The following is a 22,439-nucleotide window of genomic DNA, read 5'->3' on the forward strand; positions in this document are numbered from 1 at the left end:
TAACTACATATTCCTTTTGTTAGAAAAACTGTTACAAAGAGTTGGAGAAAAAGATCCTGATCACACTTGATTGGTCTCAAGAGCTTGTCAGCATACCTGTTCAGAATTGTGGCAAGCTTTGAACCTAGGTCTGATATTTTCATAAAGTCCTAGTTCCTGATAATAAAAAGAAAGTCTACTGTCTGTGGAATGAAGTGGACGAAGATTGGATAACTATGCCGTGGAGGATACAAAGTGTATTTGAATGGATATTTTTAAGCCTCTTAAGTTCGTATGTTCGTCAAGACCCTGTTGGGTCCTGGGACTCTTGCCTTAACAAGGTAGATTTATACAAACTTGCATCTATTTGACTGTAAAAGAGAAGACATGAAGAAATCTGTTTGCAGAGGTTAATTATTCTCTCCTCAATACTCTATTGATTATTCTTATATAGCTCAAAGCAAGTCCAAGATTTGATGAAGCCCTTGAAGCCCAACAATGGTGTTTTTCATCTTTCATATTTCTGCAGCTGTTGTGGCAACTTAAAATGGTTTTGTGCTCATTCAATGGATTTTTTTCATTATACTCAATGAAGATGGTGGTACTATGTATTCATCCTACCTTCTATGCCCTAATTCAGTATGATATTTTCCTATACTTGGGCCAGCTTTTTTGTCCTAGATCCAGAAATCTCTTAGAGGCAAAACAGTAACGACCAAGTCTTGTTCTGAAGTTCACTATCAAGATGCACTGGAAATATGAAGAAATCTGTGAGTAATCTGTAACTCTGTCTGCAATCACCTTGCCCTTTAGGAAAAGAAAACTTTGAAGGCATCTTTTTCTTCTCAGATAAGAACACAACAGGTTGTGGATATAACAACATACTATAATGTCAGTATTCAGTTGTCAAGAGAAATGAAGAAGGTCCATCAAAGGAGCTCTGTGTTTAGAGGGAATATGCCAAGTTGTGATGTGATCATCTGTCTATATGTTCTCAACTTACAAGTTGACATTTTGGATGAGGAAGATGAGCAGCATTTTGAGCCTGGTCAGTTATGGAAGTTCAAGAATGAAAAGTGGTCCTACCTGAATTGTTTTGGTTGTTTAATCTTGGAGCCCTCAGCATGAGGGCTCTGAAAGGTGAGTTTTGGTTGATCCAGCTACAGCAGTTTAAGGCATCACAGCTCCTGGCCATCTGCCTTGCTCCCACAGTAAGGGTAGCAGAAGGAAACATTTGCTTGGCTCTTAGCTGACTTGTTCAGTTTGGTAGGTTAATGCAAAACATCTTCAGTATTGCCTAAAGCTGATGCTCTGGACGATGAAACACACTTGTGGAAATGTGAATGTGTGTTCCCTTCTGCTACAGGTGATAACCTCTCTTAAAGGAATGGGGCAGATAACTGGTAACAGTAATGTCTTAAAGGCTACTGTTAGATCCACCATCTGAGCTATATGGTACTTTTTCGGTGTGGCTGATATTTTTGAGTTAAAATGAAGAAACAGACTGACTTAAGAAACACAAGTTTCTTAATTTGTGTTTCAAAATTTGTGGAGCTTTCAATTGAGAAATAAGGTAGTGATGTGTGTGTATGCATGTGTATTTAAAAAAAAATAAAGGGAAAGGGAAATTCAAATTTGAAACCTATCAGTTCGGAGGCTTCTGCTTCCTCACATTCCTGACATCTGCCATGAAGTTTAGTGAGGTCAAAGGCCTCAGTCATAGGGAGAAAAAGGGTTTTTGTCAATGCATGAAGGCTTAAAAAAAATAAAATTAATCAGTGGTATAGAGAAATTTATCTATATAAGTTCTCATATGAATACCAAAATTGTTGTTCTACAGAAAAAGTAAAAATCTCTGTGCTAAAAAGCTTCACCTTCCATGTGGCAAATTTATTTTGCTTCTCATGTCTGTCATAAAATTGGCAGACTTTCCTACACGTTTTTGTTGAATTTTGAAAAGTTTATTATTTGCAGTTGACCATTTTCTGCATAGAGTTTTTGTATCTATCTTTACTGTTGTCTAGCCATTAAATACTGTATATAATTTTGGAGTTTTAGAAAGTTAGCGATGTGCAAATAGATTTGACAATGAGAATGATGAGAAAAAAAGCCTGTTCACATGACTGGAATTGACCATGTCACTACTGGTTTCTGTGTTCTAATGTTAATTTCAGAGATGATCCTTCAAAGTTTTCATTGTTCTGAAAAAAGAATCTTCTGCAAATAGATTAAATTAGAAATCGTGTTATAATTCTGGTTTACAATTTGAGAGGTTTTTTTACTCTTAGAGTTTGTTTATTTCTTCCTTGATTGTATCCTTACCACTTTACCTGCTCCCAAAAAGAGAGCTAACCAGTTGCCTCTAGTGATAGAGCACCACAAATATAGGCACCAAATAAGTTATTTTTCTTATATTGTATTTGTGGTCTGGACATTTTGACAATAGAGTTACAACAGAATTTCTAACCTATGTGTAGTCATTCCTTAGACTTAAAATCGTATTCCCTGATTACAGAGAAAGTAATTGTTTGGTTTTGTTTTTAAACAAATTACATAGTGATAGTTGACAAATGAGAATATAGGCCTTAGTGCAGGCAGGACTTTTAGTTTTAACAGCAGTAATTAATTTTAGGTTATAGTACCATGTTGGGAAAATAAATAGCCCATAGTTGAAATGAACAGAACATATTCTTTTTGATATTTTCATGTGCTTTTAATTTCTATGAATTCTACCAAATTACAACATGTGTGGTTGGCTCACTTTTTATTTTTCTGTATTCTAATCTTGATGATTTTTTTAGCACAAACTGAAAGGATTATTGCAGAAGAAAGCTCTTGACACTACGAAAAATTATCACTGAACTTTTTATTTTATCCATGAAGTGTTACGGTTGCAAAGGGAAATTACTCAAACTTTTAAGTGTGTATTGGACCCCCACCTAATATATATGTCTTATGGTATAAGCTCCAACTCTTAGTGTACTGTTTTGCTTCACAGAGAAGCATGGAGTGTTGGAGTTACTTTAATCCTTTTTTGTACATTGGTCCTGTGTTCCCTGGCAATACTATGCATGAAGTCCAACTGAGGCACTGAACCATGCAAGAAGAACCTTTGGCTTAATCATTGCAGATCCTTGCTCATTTCATGTACAATGAAGCAGGCTGAATCTGCAGAGGAGAAAATTTTGCAGTAGTATTCATCAAAAAGCAGTTACAGAGGTGCACTTGAAGTTTGTCTTTGCAGACTTTTGCTTCAACCTTAAATTTTTTGTTTGCTTCTTTTTGCCATTATACATTGCAGCTTCTTTATTAGATGGTTCTTTTGGAAATTTTTCTGGAACTTGGATTTCATGTGTTTTGAGGGTGTTTTTTAAAGATGATTAATTGGCACCTGTGGTAGACTGACAATGAACAGTAATCAATGAATGTGTTAAAAATATTGGCCAGACAAGTTCTATTCTTGCTTTTAAATCCAATGAGTTTTGTTGTGCGTGCACATACATGCTGAGCGGGATTGATTTGTGGGAGTGGATATTTTTGCTAGAACATCTATTCTCTTTCTACATATATCATTTATGATTTTTCTCTTTTAATTTGCAGATAAACCTCTGAAAAAGCGAAAACAAGAAAATAAACCACAGGAGGCTGGGGGTGCTACTGGAGGAAGTAGACCAGCTTCTCAGGAGACAGGTTCTGCAGGAAATGGGGCCAGGCCAGCGTTGATGGTTAGTATTGATCTTCAGCAAGCAGGAAGAGCGGACTCTCAGGCAACAGTAACTCAGGATTTGGAGGCCATCAAAAAGCCTGAAGAAATTAAGCAGTATAATGATGGGTTTGTGTGTGTTACCCAAGAAGATGCTGCTGGAGTTCTTAAACTTAAACCTGAAAACCATCCGGAGATCTTTAGGAAAAAGACAGACTTTGAGGGTCAAAAGGCAGATATCCAGCAAAATGAAAACAGACAAATGGAATTTCAGCAAAATGAGAGCAGAAGGTTGGAAAGTAAACACAATGAGAACAAACAAGTAGAAGTTAAAAATGAAAGCAAACATGAAAGACAATTGGAGCTGAAACAAAATGATAACAGACAGACAGAGGCAAAACAAAATGAGAGCAGGCAAATGGAGGTGAAACAAAATGAGGGAAAACAAAATAACGGCAAACAGGAAATACGACAGAGGCCTGAAACGCCAAAACAACAGAAGAGTGAAGGCAGGCCTGAAACGCCAAAACAACAGAAGAGTGAAGGCAGGCCTGAAACGCCAAAACAACAGAAGAGTGAAGGCAGGCCCGAAACGCCAAAACATAGACATGATAATAGGAGGGACTCCAGTAAACCATTGTCAGATAAGAAAATTGAAATATCCAGGCATAAGCCTGATGTGAAATCTGATCCTTCAAGGATAAAATCTGAAAGTAGACCAGATCCAGCAAAACAAAGGCCTGATGGGCGTTCGGTTTCTGATACACCAAGGCGTGACTATGATAGCCTAAAACAAAAGTCTGAGGACAGGGGTGAGTCAGAGAAATTCAGAGGAGATCCATCCAAGGTTAGAAGGCCTGAGTATTTGAGATCCTCAAACAAAAATGAGCATGATTCTAAGCATGGTATTAAATCTGATGGTTCAAAAACTGAGAAATTTGAAAGGAAACTTAGACATGAGTCTGGTGAATCAAGGGAAAGGCTTTCTTCTGGGGATCAGAAATCAAGGCCTGACAGCCCTCGTATTAAACAGGAAGGTAAAGGAGATTCTAGTAAATCAAGACCTGATAAACCTGGTTTTAAATCACCTAACAGCAAGGATGAACGAAGGACAGATGGTAATAAGAGTAAAGTAGATAGTAATAAAGCACCTGCTGACAATAAAGCAGAGTTTCCCAGTTATTTGTTGGGGGCAAGATCTGGCGCATTAAAACATTTTGTCATTCCAAAAATCAAGCGTGATAAAGATGGCAATGTCACTCAGGAGTCAAGGAAAACTGAATTTAAAGGTGAACATAAGGACAAAGTAGAGAAGATTGGGCTAGTTGAAGATCTAAATAAAGGAGCTAAGCCTGTAGTTGTCCTTCAGAAGCTTTCTTTGGATGATGTGCAGAAATTTATTAAGGATAGAGAAGATAAATCAAGGGGCTCTTGTTTTAAACCTAACAAGAACAAGTCATCCAAATCTAATAAAGGTAAGATTATTTTTGTTAATTGCATTATATCTTGTACACTCCTTTTCTTTTAGATTCGCTAGTCCTATGGTTAGAAATTAAACAGAAAAGTTTTATATGCTTGATTTTGAAACTCATTTAAGAGCTTATTACTGAAAATCCTCCTCCAATGTAAGTGAAATGATTTATTTACTCTGGTGCAAGTACCTAATGTGGGGACATTTAAATGGCTTTAAACTGTACTTCAGCTACATTAGTTAGTCTGGGAACTTACCTAGTTAAACATTAACTGATAAATGTATTACTTAAACTGGTTTTAAGTGCGTCTGTATAAGGGACTGATACTATTATAAATAAATCCATAGCTGGAGTGGTGGAAAATACTACTTAGGCAAGCCCTAAGATTATTCTTCTACATTTCTAATGAGGACTGAACTGTGGTTTTCCAAGAAATGTTTTACAATAAGCAATAACAAGAGTTAAAAAATATGACCTGCCTTTTACAGTACAAATACAACACACTTTTGGAGAGCCTCCACACTTTACGCTGTGTAACAAACTTACAAAAAGGTTTTGTCTTTAGGAGAATTTAGACATTGTCTCTGAGGTCCACTGTAGGTGGAAAGAGGAATGGAATTGGTAAACGACTAGCTGACATTTTTAAGTTAGTAATATGGACAGGATATTTTTTAGTATAGTTTGTAGGTTTAATATTTGGTTGTTGCTTCTACAGATTCATCACTTCTTACATGATCGCTTTTCTTCTTTGTGCTATAATTTTGGTTTCTTTGATTTCAAACTGAAGTAGATCATCTCACATAGTGAAATAAATGTTACTAACTGGTCAGGGTTACTTTTTTAATGTTTAGTATTTAAAGCATTTACATTTCTTACATAGTTGTGTTTACAGAGCTGTCATGTCTCAAAAATAGAACAAGTGGCAGGGGAGAGGATTGCAGCTGTATGCAGGATTATTTATGAATGCAGTTACAGGTATAACATTGCTCATGAATTTGAGATTAAAATGTTTTTCAAAGTTAAGAAATAATGTAGATAAGTGATGTGGAAATCAACTTTGTGGATGTATAATGGATTATGTGCATGGGTACAGACTGATTTTTGTATAAAGCATTTATTGTGCTAAATCTGTTTTCTACTAACTTGATTGTATTGACTTTTAAAGACTTAATTCAATATGAGTATTACATATTTTTTGGTAAAATATGAACCTCCTTGAGCAATATTTTCTCTTAATCCTGAAAATATGAACATTTCCCTTCTTCCTTCTGAGTTTCAGAACAGGCAAGATGTCCATTGCTAACAGTAATAGCTATCTGAAGTTGGACATAAAATTATGATACTTTTTTGCTGTCAGCTACATCTAAAGATTTTGCATGAAACCTGTATGTTTTTGATAGAGATGGAATTCAGTGCTGTCCTCAAAAGGAAAAGCTATGAATTCATACAATTCTATGTGCAGAGAATTAGTACTTTTTAGAGGTTCTGGCTCCCTCAGAGCTATATACAGTGCATACATGCTTTCTAAAATGTTTCTGAAGTAGACTTTGTAGCCTAGAGTATGTGGTTATTTTATAATATGTTTCAGTAATGCATAAAGGATTAAAGGACTTGTCCAATTGCCATGACTCTAGTAGCTGTAGCACACATGAGCAATGCATTCATTTCAAACTTAGGTTTATAACCTTTCTGGAAAGTTTGTGTATTTCATGTTTTGAGAAGTCATACATGTTTCTTACATATTCTGCAATAACTTGGGACTTATTTTCCAGGAAAAAAAAAATAATAATGTGTTGTCAGTCTCTGCTATTGTATCCAGAATAAGATTCTTACAAAGATACTAGAAATAGGTTTCCTGGAGAGAATAATGTTGTAACTACATTTTCTTACAAGTCAAATTTTGAATGTTCAGACGTATTTTGGAGAAAGTGTCTTTGAACTTCATATTTTTCACATGTATTTTTAATTTTATACTTTTTGCCCAACTTCCTGATAACTTACTTCCTAGGATATTTTATGCTAAATAATTAGGTCAACTCCAGTGTCTGAAATGGGTCCTAATACATAAAGCTATCTTATTATAAGCTGAAGTCTACTTATCAAAAAACAGCAGACTGATACAGAAAGTATTCAAGTGAGTTCCACAATGTCCTCACTCCAGTTCAGAGAAATAGTGTTCACTGCTTTACTCTGCCATTTTTAGTTATAAACATTTTAATTCACTAGGAAAAGTAATATTCATAAGCATTCTTTATTTAGTTCATCCCTTATTTCTTATTAGATTGTAGCAAACCTTTTCTGGTGTTGCCTTTAGCATCACTGTTTCACTTCTTCTCCCATCCCTCTTACTTCATATAGCTTAGTATATTTTGATTTTTCTTTCCTTCTCTTACTTGCTTTTATTTCTTGTCCTTTGTTTTTCCTTTGTCATCCATCCCTTCCACAAGAAAATATCTTCTTCTGGTATTATCACATTCAACATCATTGCTGTGATTCAGCTTAAATCTGGTTTAAAAGAGGATTAGTTCAGCTAGTTCAAAACATCATTTATATAGTCATTCTGTCTTAAGGGACTAGTGCCAATTCATTATAAAACTCAGGAAAATCACTTGTTTTAAGCTAAGGTGAATGTTTTGTAAACCAGAAATCTATATAACTTTATATATAGTTTTAATAAATTTTAAATTTGAAAGTCATGTCTTTATTGTGCATGTGCCTTCATTATTCTGTAAAAAGACTTAAAATATTTTTAACATATTTTATAGACAGGTTTGGAATTTTATAAGCTATTAAATGAATAGGATGGGTAGCCATTGTGCGTGACTGTTAATGATTGAATCATTCTGACAGTCCCTTTTGACATTTACAAGGGAGAAATAACATTTTTCTCTCTTACAATCTTTGAACACTTTTCTGAAAGGTGCACTCTGTCTCAGAGGAAAGTTGTGGAAATACTGTCGTAGTGGTTGTTTTTTTTTAAGGGGTCTTATGCTGGTCTGTTTTGTAAAGGTCAGAATGAATTGTAACACTTCTTTCTTCTGGTTTTAATGTCTGTGAATGCCATTTATCCTGGTTTTAATGCAAATATATATTGTAAGAGATCCATGGAACTTTTCACTTCAAGTTTGTGATTGTGAGATTGTGTGTGCTGTCCTTCTTTTTCAGAGCTTCAATGAATACCTTCTCTGCTGCTTCTTATAGCTATACTGGTCAGATATATGGGAGCTGTTACCAGTTTCACAGTTAATGTATTCTGGACAAGAAAAAATATTAATAGAGTATGAAATAGATATGAGTAATGTAACTCTGCGTAAGGAGATGGCTGAAGTGGTTTATTATATGTTTGGCTTCCCGAAATCAACAGTACATATGTAATGTCAGTTTTAGTTTAGGGCAAAAGAGTGTGTGTTTTTAAGACTTGTGCAGAAATGCCATTTGGGTCTTCAAGTATCATCTAAAAAAGTTTGGTTTTTAAAAAAAAATCGAATACCACATCCTGCTCCTTCATTGTGTAGATTGTTATTGTAGGATTTCGTTATCTCTACAACACAACTGTGAAGACAGGTTTTGATTGCTCAGTGCAAGTCTTCCTAAATACATTGCATTCTCTGCTGCTGTGTTCTGAAATTTGAATGAAGATTTACTATTTCTTCAGAGGTGTTCTTCATACATTTTTTACAGGAGCAACTAAAAATTTCACTGCAGCTCAATCATCTTCATGTCCTAGAGCTAAAACAATGCTTCTAGATTTTCCTGTGTTCTATGCCTATGCACTTCGTTGCTATTTTTTAATTCAAATGACATTTTTAGAACCTATAATAACTACAGTTTGTAGTCAGTGATAAGCTATAGCAATGTAACATTCTATGGCTTTGGGTAATATGCTGCTTCATCTCTGAGTTCTAGCACTGCTGGAAACTGTGTCACTTGTCAAGCTGAGTGATCGATTAGGTGTTCATCTTCTACATAGGAATGACAAGAAGGCGAATATTCCATGATGAAAAACTGTATCTACATTGTGTTGGCTCATTGCGCCAACTTGTACCTCTTCTCACAGTTTTCTCGACAGCGCAGCAGAGCTACTCACCAATATTTTCTAGTACAGCTGAAAACTGGACAAAAAGGGAGTATTAATTTTAAACATTTGCTGAAATCCTTCGTGTATAGGACTTGTATAAAGACAAAATAGGTAAACCCTCGAGAAAAATAGCTTGTGGATATTAACACATCAAGAAATTAAGAGTTCACTCAAATCTATTTACAGAATAGCAGTCTCAATGCTGAAACAGACATACTGAAATCAGTGAGGCAAGCAGTAAAATAATATTTCCTTTGGAAAAGAAAATGCTGCAACTTAGTTTACTTACTAGAGTACTTACTGTACTTTTGTAAAGATTACCATTGTGAAAGTCCCTAATTCCACAGATCTGAAATTTGGGATCACTGTCTTGGAGTTCCTGGTAGAAGCTGCGTTAGCACAAGGGAATAATAAACCACTAAGCATCTTGCAAGTTGCATGTGATGCTAGGTGCATTGAGCAAATTATAATTTTCTCTCAAGTTCTCTTGTAAGTTATACAGCATTTCAGAGAAGCAAAGGACAATGTTTCATGGTTTACAGCAAGGAGTTTTTCATAATTCTTCTGAGCTGAAGACTTTGAAGCTTCTCATAAACTCTAAAGTTAACTGGATTTTTAGAAAAACTGTATCACTTTCATAAGAATTCTACAGTCTTTCTGTTTTCATCTTGCCTGATATAATAGTGACCAGTGCTTTCCAGCTTGACTAGACTGGAAGTGCAGCTGACTGTTCCTCATAGCATTAGAAGTATTTAAAGATGTGCTGGGTTTACCAAGAATCTGTTAGCCCTAAGTCTTTTTTCTGTTTCTTTACATTCTTGTAAACAGGATTACAATTTGAAAAATACTCCAGGCATCATTTAGTCAAAAGCCAAAAACAAATTATATATAATGAGCTAAATCCAATAGCCTAGAAAGATCTCAGTTCTTTAGCATGCTTTGCACCAGAATGGATCATTTTTGGGGCATTGTATCTGTCCTCTCCTGAAAAGTATGCTGGGATGCATATTGGCATTGTACATACTCTCTGGGGTCTTTGGTTTTGGTGTTAGTTTTTCAGAAGCTTGGATAAATTGGATAAATGTTGGATAAATTCAGCAGCTGCATACTGGAGTGCTTTCTTGTGTTGATCTGGTACCAGTATGATAGGAGATATTTTCAGCACATCATTTTGCCTAGAGGCTGCTTGGGTTATTTCCTACTTTTATATTTGCCACCAAGGTAAATGTTCTGATTCTTGCGCTCATAGTTCTCAAGTCTTCTCTGGGTAACAAAAGTGAACATCACATATTGCACATCTAGTTCTTAACAATAACAATAAACTTCACCAAACCTACTAATTTGGTCATACATTTGTTCATCAAAATTACCATGGTTTGTCTGGAAATTTAGGAGTGCGTGATTTAATTAGTTCACTTTTGAAAGATAATAAATTCTTCTTACTACATGTGTCAAAGTTACCTAATTTTGTCAGAGCAATCAACCTTCTTCATTGAAAGTCTGAAACTGCCTTTGGTTCATGGGCTTGGATGCTTGATCAGGTTCCTCTTATTTCTGGGAAAAGCTAAAGTTACTTTCCATAAATAATTTTTGCAACAATACGTTGCAATATGGAAAAATGAGGGCCAGCAATTTATCTGATGTTAACATTGTATGCAGTGCAGTATGCAATGCAGACTTGTTCATTTATCTAAACATCTAAATAAGGATGTTATTTCTCAGTTTATGTGCAGGGATATGTTATCAAAATCTTTGGGTTGAATTTTCTTCTAAGCAAAGGGTAAATTTGACAAAAAGCAAATAATGGAAAGTCCCACATTTGTTTCTGGTAAATGAACTTCTCAGCTGCTCAACATTTTCACTCATTTTAGGTGAGTGCTTTTGTGCAAGAAAATGTGAACTGTTAACTTGAAATTTGCAGTTTCTTTTTGATCTGTGGGTACATTAAGAATGAACATAAGAAAAGGATGAGACCTTTTTTTCTTCAACTTACTGAATTCTTGTTTTCGTCAAATAAAGGTTTCTTAAATATACTTACTGTTTTTTTATCTACTAATCAACATTTATTATCTTCTAAGCAACAGTATTTTATATTAAAAGCTAAAGCATCAGCAGCCTGTTGTTTTTATTGTGATTAAGTTGCTTTGAAGAAGCAAAACAAGAGTAGCTTCCTGGGATGTTTTCAGCGGTAAAGGCTAAAAACATTAGTGCAAGATAAAAGCAGATCTTGTTGTACCTATAGTCAAAAAGCAGCTAGAAATCACGGCATTTGTTTTGCTTGTTCTCTGCAAAGATCTTGTTTGTATTATATTGCTTAAATGGGAGTATTTCTTTTATGAGAAGAAAAATTCGGAGATGTAACTTTATTTTATTTAATGGTCTTTTTTCCTAGGTGAGGCCCCATGGCTCAGTTTTTAAATTGATCAATATACACAGCTAGGAAAGTGCATCAACCATAGATTCTAATTCCAAAGATTAACAGTAGTAATTAAAACAAAACAAAAAAAAAATCTGTGTTTTGCATCTGTGCAAAACACCTTAACTTTTTAATACAATATATTGAGTTAGCTTAAATTTCAATGCCTATGTTCAGAAGCAACGATAGTGAAATTCTATTTTGGAAAAGTAATTCCCTCACAACTTTCATTCATAAAAGTGAGTTTCTTTGTGCAGAACTGCATTTATTTCAATTGCTGATCTTGCTCCATGTTACTCTGAGTAATGCTGTATTATTCGTAAAGCATCTTTCAAAACTAGACCTTTCTAGGTTCCTTTTATGAATTTATAAAGATGAGAAGTCAGTTAATAGCAAAAGGAACAAAATAACTTGTGATATAGTTGCTGCAGCAATTGGATAGCTTGAGGTAATCATTGACACTAAGGTAATGCAAGTTCTGACGCTTCTTGGCAGTTTTTGGAGGGGATGTGTTGGCTGTATTCCCTGCCCTCTGCCTGTGTCCTTCAGCATGCTCTTTGGAAATCTCTTCCCTGCATCAAAAAATATTTCTTGCTTCTAAGAGTATTTTGTACTATTACAAAATCCTTTTTGAATCTGTGGGGCTTAGCTGGGGGCAGCGATAACCTCCAATATATGGTGGAATTACTCAGTTGCTTTGTCCAGGCTTTTCTCTGACCAACCAGCCTGATGGGTCCCATTTAGAATCATAGAATCATTAAGGTTGGAAAAGACCTCCAAGATCATCTGGTCCAACCATCCCCAACCACCAATGTCACCCACTAAACCATGTCCCTAAGCGCCACATCCAACCTCTCCTTAAACACCCCCAGGGACGGTGACTCTACCACCTCCCTGGGCAACCCGTTCCAATGCCTGACTGCTCTTTCTGAGAAGAAATGACTCCTCATTTCCAACCTAACTCCCCCCAGCACAACTTGAGGCCATTCCCTCTAGTCCTATCACTAGTTACCTGTGAGAAGAGGCCGACCCCCAGCTCCCCTCTCCTTCCTTTCAGGGAGTTGTAGAGAGCAATAAGGTCTCCCCTGAGCCTCTTCTTCTCTAGACTAAACAACCCCACTTCCCTCAGCCGCTCCTCACAGGACTTGTGTTCCAGGCCCTTCACCAGCTTTATAGTCCTTCTCTGGACATGTTCCAGGGCCTCGATGTCCTTCCTGTGATGAGGGACCTAAAGGTGAACATGGTACTCGAGGTGCGGCCTCACCAGAGCAGAGTACAGGGGAACGCCAGAGCTGAGGACTGGAATTTTAACAGGGAGACTGAGCCTCTCCTTTTTCAGAATCTTCCAGAGAATCTTTTCAGAATCTTCCAGAGTCTGGGAACCTTCCCTTTGTGTCATTATTAGGGTAGATAAAGAAAAATTATTTTGAAAGATGTGTTCAAGCAGGTTCTATGGAATGGTACAGGACATAATTCCTCACAAGGGGGAATGGAGGGGAAGGCGCCCATCTATTCTCTGTAGTCACCAGTGATAGGACCCGCGGGAATGGTGCCAAGCGGAGGCAGGGGAGGTTTAGGCTCAACGTCAGGAAGAGGTTCTTCACTGAGAGGATTGTCATACACTGGAACAGGCTACCCCGGGAGGTAGTCACTGCACCAAGCCTGTCAGAGTTTAAGAAGCATTTGGACTGTGCACTTAGTCACATGGTCTGAATTTTTGGGTAGACCTGTGTGGTGCCAGGAGTTGGACTCGATGATCCTTATGGGTCCCTTCCAACTCGGGAGACTCTATGATTCTATAATTCTTCCTGGCACTAGGTCTCCCTCCTGCCAGATCCTCTGCAGCAGAGAATCCTGTGGGCTCCTGTAAGTCCCTTGGGCAGTGGCAGTGAGGGATCTGAATCTCCTGCTCTCCATCTGTGTGTGTGTGCTGATCTCAAGTGTTGTCCCTTCGTGTATGTAGTCAAAAGGTGAGGTTAAATAAATGATAGAGGGTCTATATCCTGCTTAAAACATATAGCTGTATACACTTGCACAAACTTTAATATAGAGTGGGATAGCAAAGATGAAAGCCACTGAAGTAAATGGACTACTAAGATTATTTTTGGTCAGCATTCATCTTGGCTATGTGTTTTTCAGCTGATGATACAGTATCAAGATAAAAGTGGAACTTCTGTCTTAAGAGCAGATGTATTTTCCCCATGCCTTAAATTCCTCCTTGAGAAAAGGGCTGCTATTGCCTGTGTTTCCTCTTCCATTCTTAAAGCTGTCTTGGGCACAGAATTATATGGAGGAGTGTGAAGCCAGTGGGTGAGGGACTTGGATTACCAAGGACTCAGTGCACCATATAAAGAACATAGTGGAGCATTTTAAGTAAAATAGCAGTGGAAAGGATATTGTTAAATTTGCACACTGATATTTGAAAGTTTACAGCTTCAACCTGTAAGCTGTTCATCACTCACAGGTGACGTGTCCCTTTGCACTGTAGTGCCTGAGTGCTATACTCTAGTAGTACTTAACTATTTTTAAAGGGTGTTTGTTTTCCAAACATCTTTGTACAGTGGGGAGGTACTTTCATACCCTCTTTTTTCTTTTAGCTCTTCATCCAAAATAGAATTAAGCTGTGAGTCTATACGGTTGTAGTTACAATGATACGGCTATCCAAGAACAAGAAAGAAGGCAGTTTTATTATGGAGTAACAGTGTGTTTTATTCAATTTAGCACAAGAGTTTGAGGGTTGTTTGAGCTAGGCCACAAAGAAACAGCTTTCCTTCCTGCATATGTGTCTAATGTAGGATGTTTTATCCATGTAGTTACTGCAGTGACCCAGGGTGACTTGAGAATGATAAGAAAGTAAGCTGGTGATACATAAAAGAGGTAAATCCAAAGCCTCAGTTCATATTAAAACCACTGGAACATCATCTATCAAATGCTCAGAGAGGGAATGTAAGGGAAGTAAGCTTGGCCTCTGTAGAATAACAGCAAGACTGAATATACTAGTCATCAGCAAAGAAGAGTCCAGTAGTCAGGTAATGTCTCATGTGGCCAAAAAAATTTATTTGTAGTCTGTTTTCATTTTTCATGTCAAATGTATGACAACTTATTAGTGTAGAAGTCCCAGAATGCGGAGAGTGGCTAAATTTAAATTTCTGAACACTGAGAAATGAAAGCTGAGATTCATATCCCCACCCCAAACAAGTGGCATTGTTCCCTCTTTGGCTCTTCTGTGTTCTTTCATACAATGTCTTGATATTTGGAAAAGTTACGTTTTAAAATGCAAGTTGTATATAGAGATTGGAAATATGAAATTGTATTAACTCTAAGTTTTGCTTATTACCAATTATTACACAAAAATTGAAAAGACAATATATATGGGAGACTAACTTATGTAAAAGACTTCATTAACATAAACCTAAGTTTTGAAATTAACTTCAGGGGCCATTTTTCTTCAAGCACTTGTTAATTTGCCACAATAGATGTATCTGCAACAGGTCATTTAGATATTATGAATACAGAATGGTAGAATATCCTGAGTTGGAAGGGGACCCACAAGGATCATGGAGTCCAACTCCTGGCTCCACGCAGGACCACCCAAAAATCAGACCTTTTGTCTGAGAGCGTTGTCCAAACGCACCCTGAACTCTGGCAGCTCATTCTGTGACCACTGCCCTGGGGAGCCTGTCCCAGTGCCCGAGCACCCTCTGGGTGCAGAACCTTTCCCTGACACTCAGCCTGCACCTGCCCTGTCCCAGCTCCATGCCATTTATCTATATAAACAAGCCTGGTATTGATTGCTTCCACTCTATTAATTGCTTCTTATAGTTATGGAAGTAGCTTTTTTGTTTGTTTGTTTTTGAATCTTTGTGGCTGGTTAGTTCATAGAAAATAGCACCAAAATGTAAACTATATATCTGTTTTCCCTATTTTGGAAAGTAAAGAGAAGTCATTGTCTTTGTTATCAAAACAAGATAAGAGTTTATTAGCATTGGTTTTGATTTAATGGTATGAACAGCCTTTCTGATCCTGGAAGGCTTTCTAGTGCATCAGCAAGGATCACTTCCTTTCCATACCTGCTTGTCTGAAATTTTTGCATCAAGCTGGGTGAAACTAGTCTGAATACACTGACTGTTGTGTCAAAATGTAGCGCTGCTGTCCATATTGAATGGATCCAATAAATGTCCATAATGATATTGCCTTTCCTCTCTTGAAGGCAATGCTGGTAATGGATACATTTACCTGAATCAGGCAGGTCAACCTGGCTGAAAAAATTCAAGGCAAAATGAGCTTAGATCCCTCTAAAGATTAGGTTTCTGAAAGTATTAGCTAAAGTTAAAGGTTGTTTAACAAACTTGAAGCCACGTATCAAGCTGTGAACAAAAAGTAATGCTGAACATTTGAATCAGATCTGTGCCTTTCTATTTTTTAAGCCATATGTAAAGAAAGGAAAAAAATATATTCACTAAGATATTAGTGCTTGTAGAACACTTTCTACTACACGTCAAGACCCTTTGAAAAGCTTACTAAATATGGGAAGAAGATTACAGACTAATTCCGTTTTAGCTGAAGTTCGCTAGCTGTTTTTTAATTGTGTTTTATTTTGTCAAGAATTGCTGGTGAGAAGACAAGTGTCTTGAGTCAGTGGATATTTAGTAACAACTGAAGATTCTTGAGTATCTTCTCGAAGAAACCTTTTGGTCATGATGCATGACCTAAAACAATATTGCCTTCTTCCACCAGCAAGCAACTAGTATACAAGTCATGAACACCATTGTATAGGTCTGGACAAGCACTGAAGAAGAAATAGTTGTTTATGTTTGCAGCTCTTAAAGATGAAGTGTTTTTACAGCTATTCTGTGACTAGTCCTTCAGATTTGCTAATGTAGAGTGTACCAGCATTGAGATTCCTTACAAATTAAAGATCTGGTTACGGTGGCAATTTCATGTTTTTTTTTTTTGTTTGTTTGTTTGTTTTTTAAATTGTTTACTTGTTTATTTGTTTTATATTTGTGACAGCTCTGAGGGTATGTGTAAGTGATATCTGAAAAACACTGATGCCTGTAGTCCATTCTAAGTATATTGTGTTTAGCAATTGCAGACATTGCTGTTTCCTGGTGCATTCTTACTAACTTACAGACTAACTTTTTAGTATAGTTACTTTCTCCTTTGCTATTTTAAAAGCCATGCAAACTAGAGGCAAATATAACCGGTAAAAGTGGAAGCAGGAAAATGACGTGCAATGTCTGAGCAAACTTACCAAACTAATTGAAGAACTGCAAGTGATCATACATGTTTTTGTATATGCTTTCACATGGTTTTGCATTATATATTCTTCTAATCATTTTCGAAAAGGATCTTGTAAACTGAAAAGGCATTAGCATGGGGCTTACAGCCTAATGTTTGTTGCTATGTAACTGGAGTCTTGTGATGAACTGGATTCTCTTAAGTATTTCTTTACTACCGTGAACAAATAAGAAGTACATTTTTAATATGGAGCTCTAAAATGAATTTAGTAAGGTGTTTCTAGTGAAGATTGGGTTGCCTTGATTCAACATAGCATACATTGTAAAATAAAATATTACTGACTGGAGTCCCACTGTATATAAATCCCTGAATTTCTTTAAAAAACGATGAGCAGTCCTTTTCCATGTATATCAGAATTGTTGATACATGTGCAGTCATGCCTAACTGTATGAGTAAAACTCTTTTTAGATTCGGTTACTTAAAATCCTCAGCAGCTAAGGAAACTACATGCAGCAGACTTGCTCCAGGGAAGATTGTGAAAGATACAAAATCTTTAAAGATGACTTATAGAGACCTTTAAAATGTTTTTTTCTTTTCTGCTATTCCCTTCTTGAATAAAGAATGCTTTATATATTTTATATGCTGTCATCTGAAATATCTGTAACTGGCAAGAGTGCAGTTCAAGCAACTATTTGAGTTTAGCATTGGAGAACACAACACATACAAAACAACTTGGGACTTTTGAGAAGGAAATCGTTATTTTTCCAAATATTTACAGTACTTGCATTTTTATTCTTTCATTGATGTCTAGTTAACGTGGTGGCAGTTGACTTATTTTTAAAGATTGTTCCCAGAATTCTCAAAATCAATAAGGAAAGCAAGAACAGATGTTCCTGTGAGTTATGGTAGGCTGTGTTTTTTGTTTATTGTTTTGTTTTTAAGGGTTTTCTTATGCAAAAAACACCACCTTTCATCATACTGAGACTTTCTTTGTGCACAGTGTAAGCAAAATAAAGAAAAATTCTGTTCTAACAGTTCCTAAGAGCAATGATCACAACCTTAATATTGCATCGTGAAACATTCAGACATAGTTTTGAAATTAAGTAGGTGTCTTAAGTCACAGAAGACTTGCCAATGGATATACAATTCGTTACTGATTTGTTTCCTTTTCTCATTTCCTCCCCAAGTGATCTTAGTAATTGCTCTGCTTTTATATATATACTGTTCATGGTAGACTCAGAAAGACTTAAGCATTTTTAGAAAGTACTCCTGTTGGTGTATAGCTTTAAAACATCTATATGAATCTTAACGCACCTTTTGTTCCTTTACTTGTAGCTGTTTTTAGCAATGCCTTCATTTGTCAGATTTACTGTAAATTTTATTGTCTGTGAGTAGTCCTGCTGACTTCAGTGCATTTAACCACAGTGCATAAAACTGAGAGCCAGGATCTGAGGCCCACAGGTCTGCACCTGTGGAAATTGTCCTAAAACAACTACGTGTAAATGTCCTTCTTGCACCTCTCCCCAGATGCTGCAGAGGTATACAAAGGGACATGGAGTATTAGGTGGGGACACCACTGCTCATAGACAGCTGTGCAACCTCCAGATTAGAGATGGCTGGCATCCAGTCAGCTGATAGCACACACACAGGAACTAATCTGTCTGTGCTGGCATACCTCTCTTCCTATCTTTGCTCAAATGCCTAGCCCACAAGGAATAATCATTTCATAGCACAATGGTAAACCATGCTGTGAAATGTTTTGTAGCAAACAATATTGAGAATTTAGGTACTGTTGGCAGGCGGTGAGTATCTGAGATCGCAAGTTAAGGCAAATAAATGTGACCGTAGTCTGGGGGAATCAGGGACAACTCTCACTAACAGCTTTATTTTATAGATATTTACCTACCTCAGTTCAAAAATGTTTGAAGTAATTAATATTTTTAAGTTAAATCTTTTTTTTTGAAATGCACTTAACTGAGAGGACTTGCTTGAATGTACTTGAGAAATACAGAAAAATAATTTTCTGATTGTAAGTTTCATTGCTTACAGACAATTTTTTGAGTATAGACAGATGTTGAAACTGGAAGTATAAAAAAACTTCTAAATTTAATTTAAAAATACTGTTGAAAACTATTTTCTTACATTAAGGCTCTTCTAATTCCTGCTGAAGGTTTTTAAAAAGGGAAGCAAAAATACTTTAAACTTGGATTAAGGGATGGGATATTAGTGTAAAAATTGAAATAAATTTTTGAAAGTTATGTTACTGGTATAGTGAATGCAATTAAAAATGAAAAAACATCCAGAATATGATATCTTGAAAGATTTTGTTTCTATATATATATGTATATATAATATGCATATATATCTAGCAAAATTGGCAGGTGATTTCCTTTGTATCTAAACAATCGTGTATGCTTTGGGGAAAGAGGGAGGAACACTTGTGACAGTAGCAGTTATTCTTTGCTGGAAAAAGTTAACAGTCTGTGCATAAAGCTCTTTGGTAAATAATGATGACATCAAATAAACAAAACCCCAATAAATGATTTTGAATTACTTTGATTTCCTTGTCACTTGTAAAAAAAAAAAAAATTTGACTGCAAATCTCCTTCATACTGACTGCATGTGTGTCTAGTAGTTTCAAAATGTGATGAGAATGAGAATGACAACATTGTACCAGTGGTAAAGAAACCTGATGTGATCCAGCTTGATGTTTGTCTATGCTAAAAAAAAAAAAAAAAATTCTTTCAACTTTGTTTTGTAGCAAAATCAAGAAAAAATGTGGGCTGAGTTGTACAGTTATTAGTAGGATGTAAGTCTGAAACAGTTTGAGATGTCAATCATTTGGCGTATATTTAGGGATAAGAACCTGAAGATTCTGCCACAAATTGTACCTACTGGAAAAGGAAAGATTGCTTACTGTCATATATACACTAAGTGATATGATTGAGAATAAGCAGAACTTAATGAGACACAATGAATCCTTAATTTACCTACACTTTCAGGAAAACCTGTTAAATGCAGAGGATGAAAAAAATAAGATTAAATGTTGTGGTAGTAGAGCAGGGATGTCATTTTACTAATGTAATTCACCAATTTGGATTTGTTTTTATCTATATGCCTGACAAAATATTTTGTTGAAAGTGATGTTTATGCAATTTATTATGTTAATTCCCAGTTGCAGTGTGAACAGTATACAAAGTTTTACAAAGACCTGTCAAAATACATCCAGGTATATCAAACCATGGTATTGTTAGTAGGTATACTGTAAGCAATTCCTGAAAAAGGACTGTAGTGTTGGTCCCTTATTTTAATCTTCAGGTTCACATGACTCTTCTTACTCTCCATTAATAGGTAGCATAGATCAGTCAGTGTTAAAGGAGTTGCCTCCTGAGCTCCTGGCAGAAATTGAATCCACCATGCCACTTTGTGAACGTGTGAAAATGAACAAGCGCAAACGTAGCACAGTTAATGAGAAACCAAAATACGCTGAAATCAGTTCTGATGAAGACAATGACAGTGAAGGCGCTTTTGAATGTAAGTAGTCCACCATTCTGTTCCTACTGCTAAAGAAGACTAATATTTTGCTGTTACAAAAGATTCTTTTTTGAAGTTGGCTAGTATAAAGCATATGAAATTGTTTGCTGTCCAGACAGCTACCTGGCCAAAAATCTTTTTTTCTTTTTTCTTTTAGAAGAATAACTACTTGATTTAAATTTGTAAGTCATGAAAATGGGAAACCACTTCCTGGATTTTTTTTTAATTGTGCTACAAAACATTTTTAGACAATCAGATTAAAGAAGATAGCCTATAAAGCAGCTCAAAAAACTTACATACAAAGCTACAAAGCAATGCAGGGGGGAACAAAAAAGTCAGTACCTAAATTTTAAATTATTCTTAGTTTCACTGATAAGAAAATTGAAGAATTCCCTCTTGAACTTTTCTGACATGATATATTGAGAATATTACTGCCCAGAAGTTTCTTAAAATATTTCTTCTTTTACTATTTCCCTGGTATATTGCTGGAAAAACTGAATTACTTCTGATGGGTTCTCAAAATAGTATTTATTGGTCATACTAGTCTTGAATTAAGTGATCTCAAAGGGATAGAGGAAGCTATCTATAGTTAGAATTTTGCTGTGTGATGAGATAACGTTCATGAGAGTCAAAAAATTGTTATACACCTCTTAAGTTAGGAAGGGATTTTCTACTTCTTAATAAGAGTATAGTTAGTTTGTAAATATGGAAGTTCAGTTAGCCAGCACTGAAAAGAAAATCCATTGAAACGTAGTGAATCAGCTGAGTCTGAATAACATCTTAGCTGCGTTACCTATATAGGGATACAGCAGAAGTGCCTATTACTGCTAACCAGAGAAGGCATCTCACAAAGTTTTTTTGATTTTCTTTTGATTCTTAGTCTTATGGTCCAAAGGAGAAAGATTGGTTTATCCTGCTTTTTTAATATCTTTTAATATGTTCTCCTCTAACAGATATGCAGGGCTTATGCACATGTACACAGAAATTGTGGTAGTAATATCTCTAATCTTTATCAAAGAAACAGAATAGAATATCCCTTTGTTTGTGTTGGGTTTTTTTCTGTAAAATACATTGAATAATGCTGCCTTGACCATGAGTAACAGATCTGGAGGTAACTTGTAATCAGACTTCATTATGGCAAAATATCAATGATGATTTGCTTCATTCAGGATTCTATATTCTCTCTTTATCATATAATGCCACCAGTTAATAGTGTTAATAATCTGGGACAGGGAATTAAGAAGAAATAAAGCAAAATTATTTAAGTTGGTTGGGAATGGAGAAGATTGTCAGAAATTTCAGAGACACTTTAGCATAGCTGTTAGTCACAGTGGCTGTTGAAATTCTTAAAGATGAAATAATGCAAATTAAGAAATACGTTCACAGTACTTACATGCTGTAGGTTACTCTAGGTTTATTATGTACAGCCAAGAGATCTGGCCAACAGATTCTAAACAGTTCAGCGAGGACATCTGGTTTAGAAATGAATTGTAATATTTCTCAAAGAATAGTGTAGAACTGAATTTAAAAAAGAGACAAAATGATCAAGAGATTGTAAAATTTGTAACAAATGCACTGAATAGATTTGTAATGTTACAAATATCTATCTCAGAGTTATTTTGGTTATCTAAATGTAAACTTAAAAATGGACACGGTAATTGTTATAGAAGATGATTTTTTATTATTATCTCATTCCATTTAATTAAATGATGAGAAATTAAAAATTGATGAAATCTTTCTCATACAGCAAGTAATCAATGTGTTATTATATAAATGGCAGAATTCAGAAGCAAATGAGATACTTACAATCCAGATATTTATGTACACAATAATATTTTTTAATGTTACTGAAGCTTACATTTTTAGTCAGTTTTACTTACTTCAAAGTAAACTTTTTAGAGCAATGTCTGATTGTGAGAATCTGTTGGCATGATCATCTTATTTGCCTTTCAGAACCAACACAGCTGTAACACATTCTGTTTTGCCATGCAGCATTGATAAAATGGTCAATTTAAT

General features: G+C 35.7%; 1 protein-coding gene across 7 annotated transcripts in view; it reads left to right on the forward strand.

Annotated features, from left to right (window-relative positions):
- The window catches only part of NIPBL (NIPBL cohesin loading factor), a 166,613-nt gene that overhangs the window by 100,331 nt on the left and 43,843 nt on the right, over nt 1-22,439 (forward strand). For 4 of the 7 annotated variants that reach the window (XM_035563746.2, XM_035563749.2, XM_035563748.2 and 1 more), the window contains 2 exons: nt 3,580-5,157; nt 20,241-20,423. The exons of 1 other annotated variant lie outside the window; for it this stretch is intronic. In XM_035563746.2, the coding sequence (XP_035419639.1) occupies nt 3,580-5,157; nt 20,241-20,423 (1,761 nt within the window). The remainder of the gene's footprint in view (nt 1-3,579; nt 5,158-20,240; nt 20,424-22,439) is intronic. 2 more of the 7 variants (XM_035563750.2, XM_035563752.2) reach the window with 1 other exon arrangement.

This window comes from Cygnus atratus, chromosome Z, assembly GCF_013377495.2.
Source record: "Cygnus atratus isolate AKBS03 ecotype Queensland, Australia chromosome Z, CAtr_DNAZoo_HiC_assembly, whole genome shotgun sequence".
NCBI classification, from domain to species: Eukaryota; Metazoa; Chordata; class Aves; order Anseriformes; family Anatidae; genus Cygnus; species Cygnus atratus.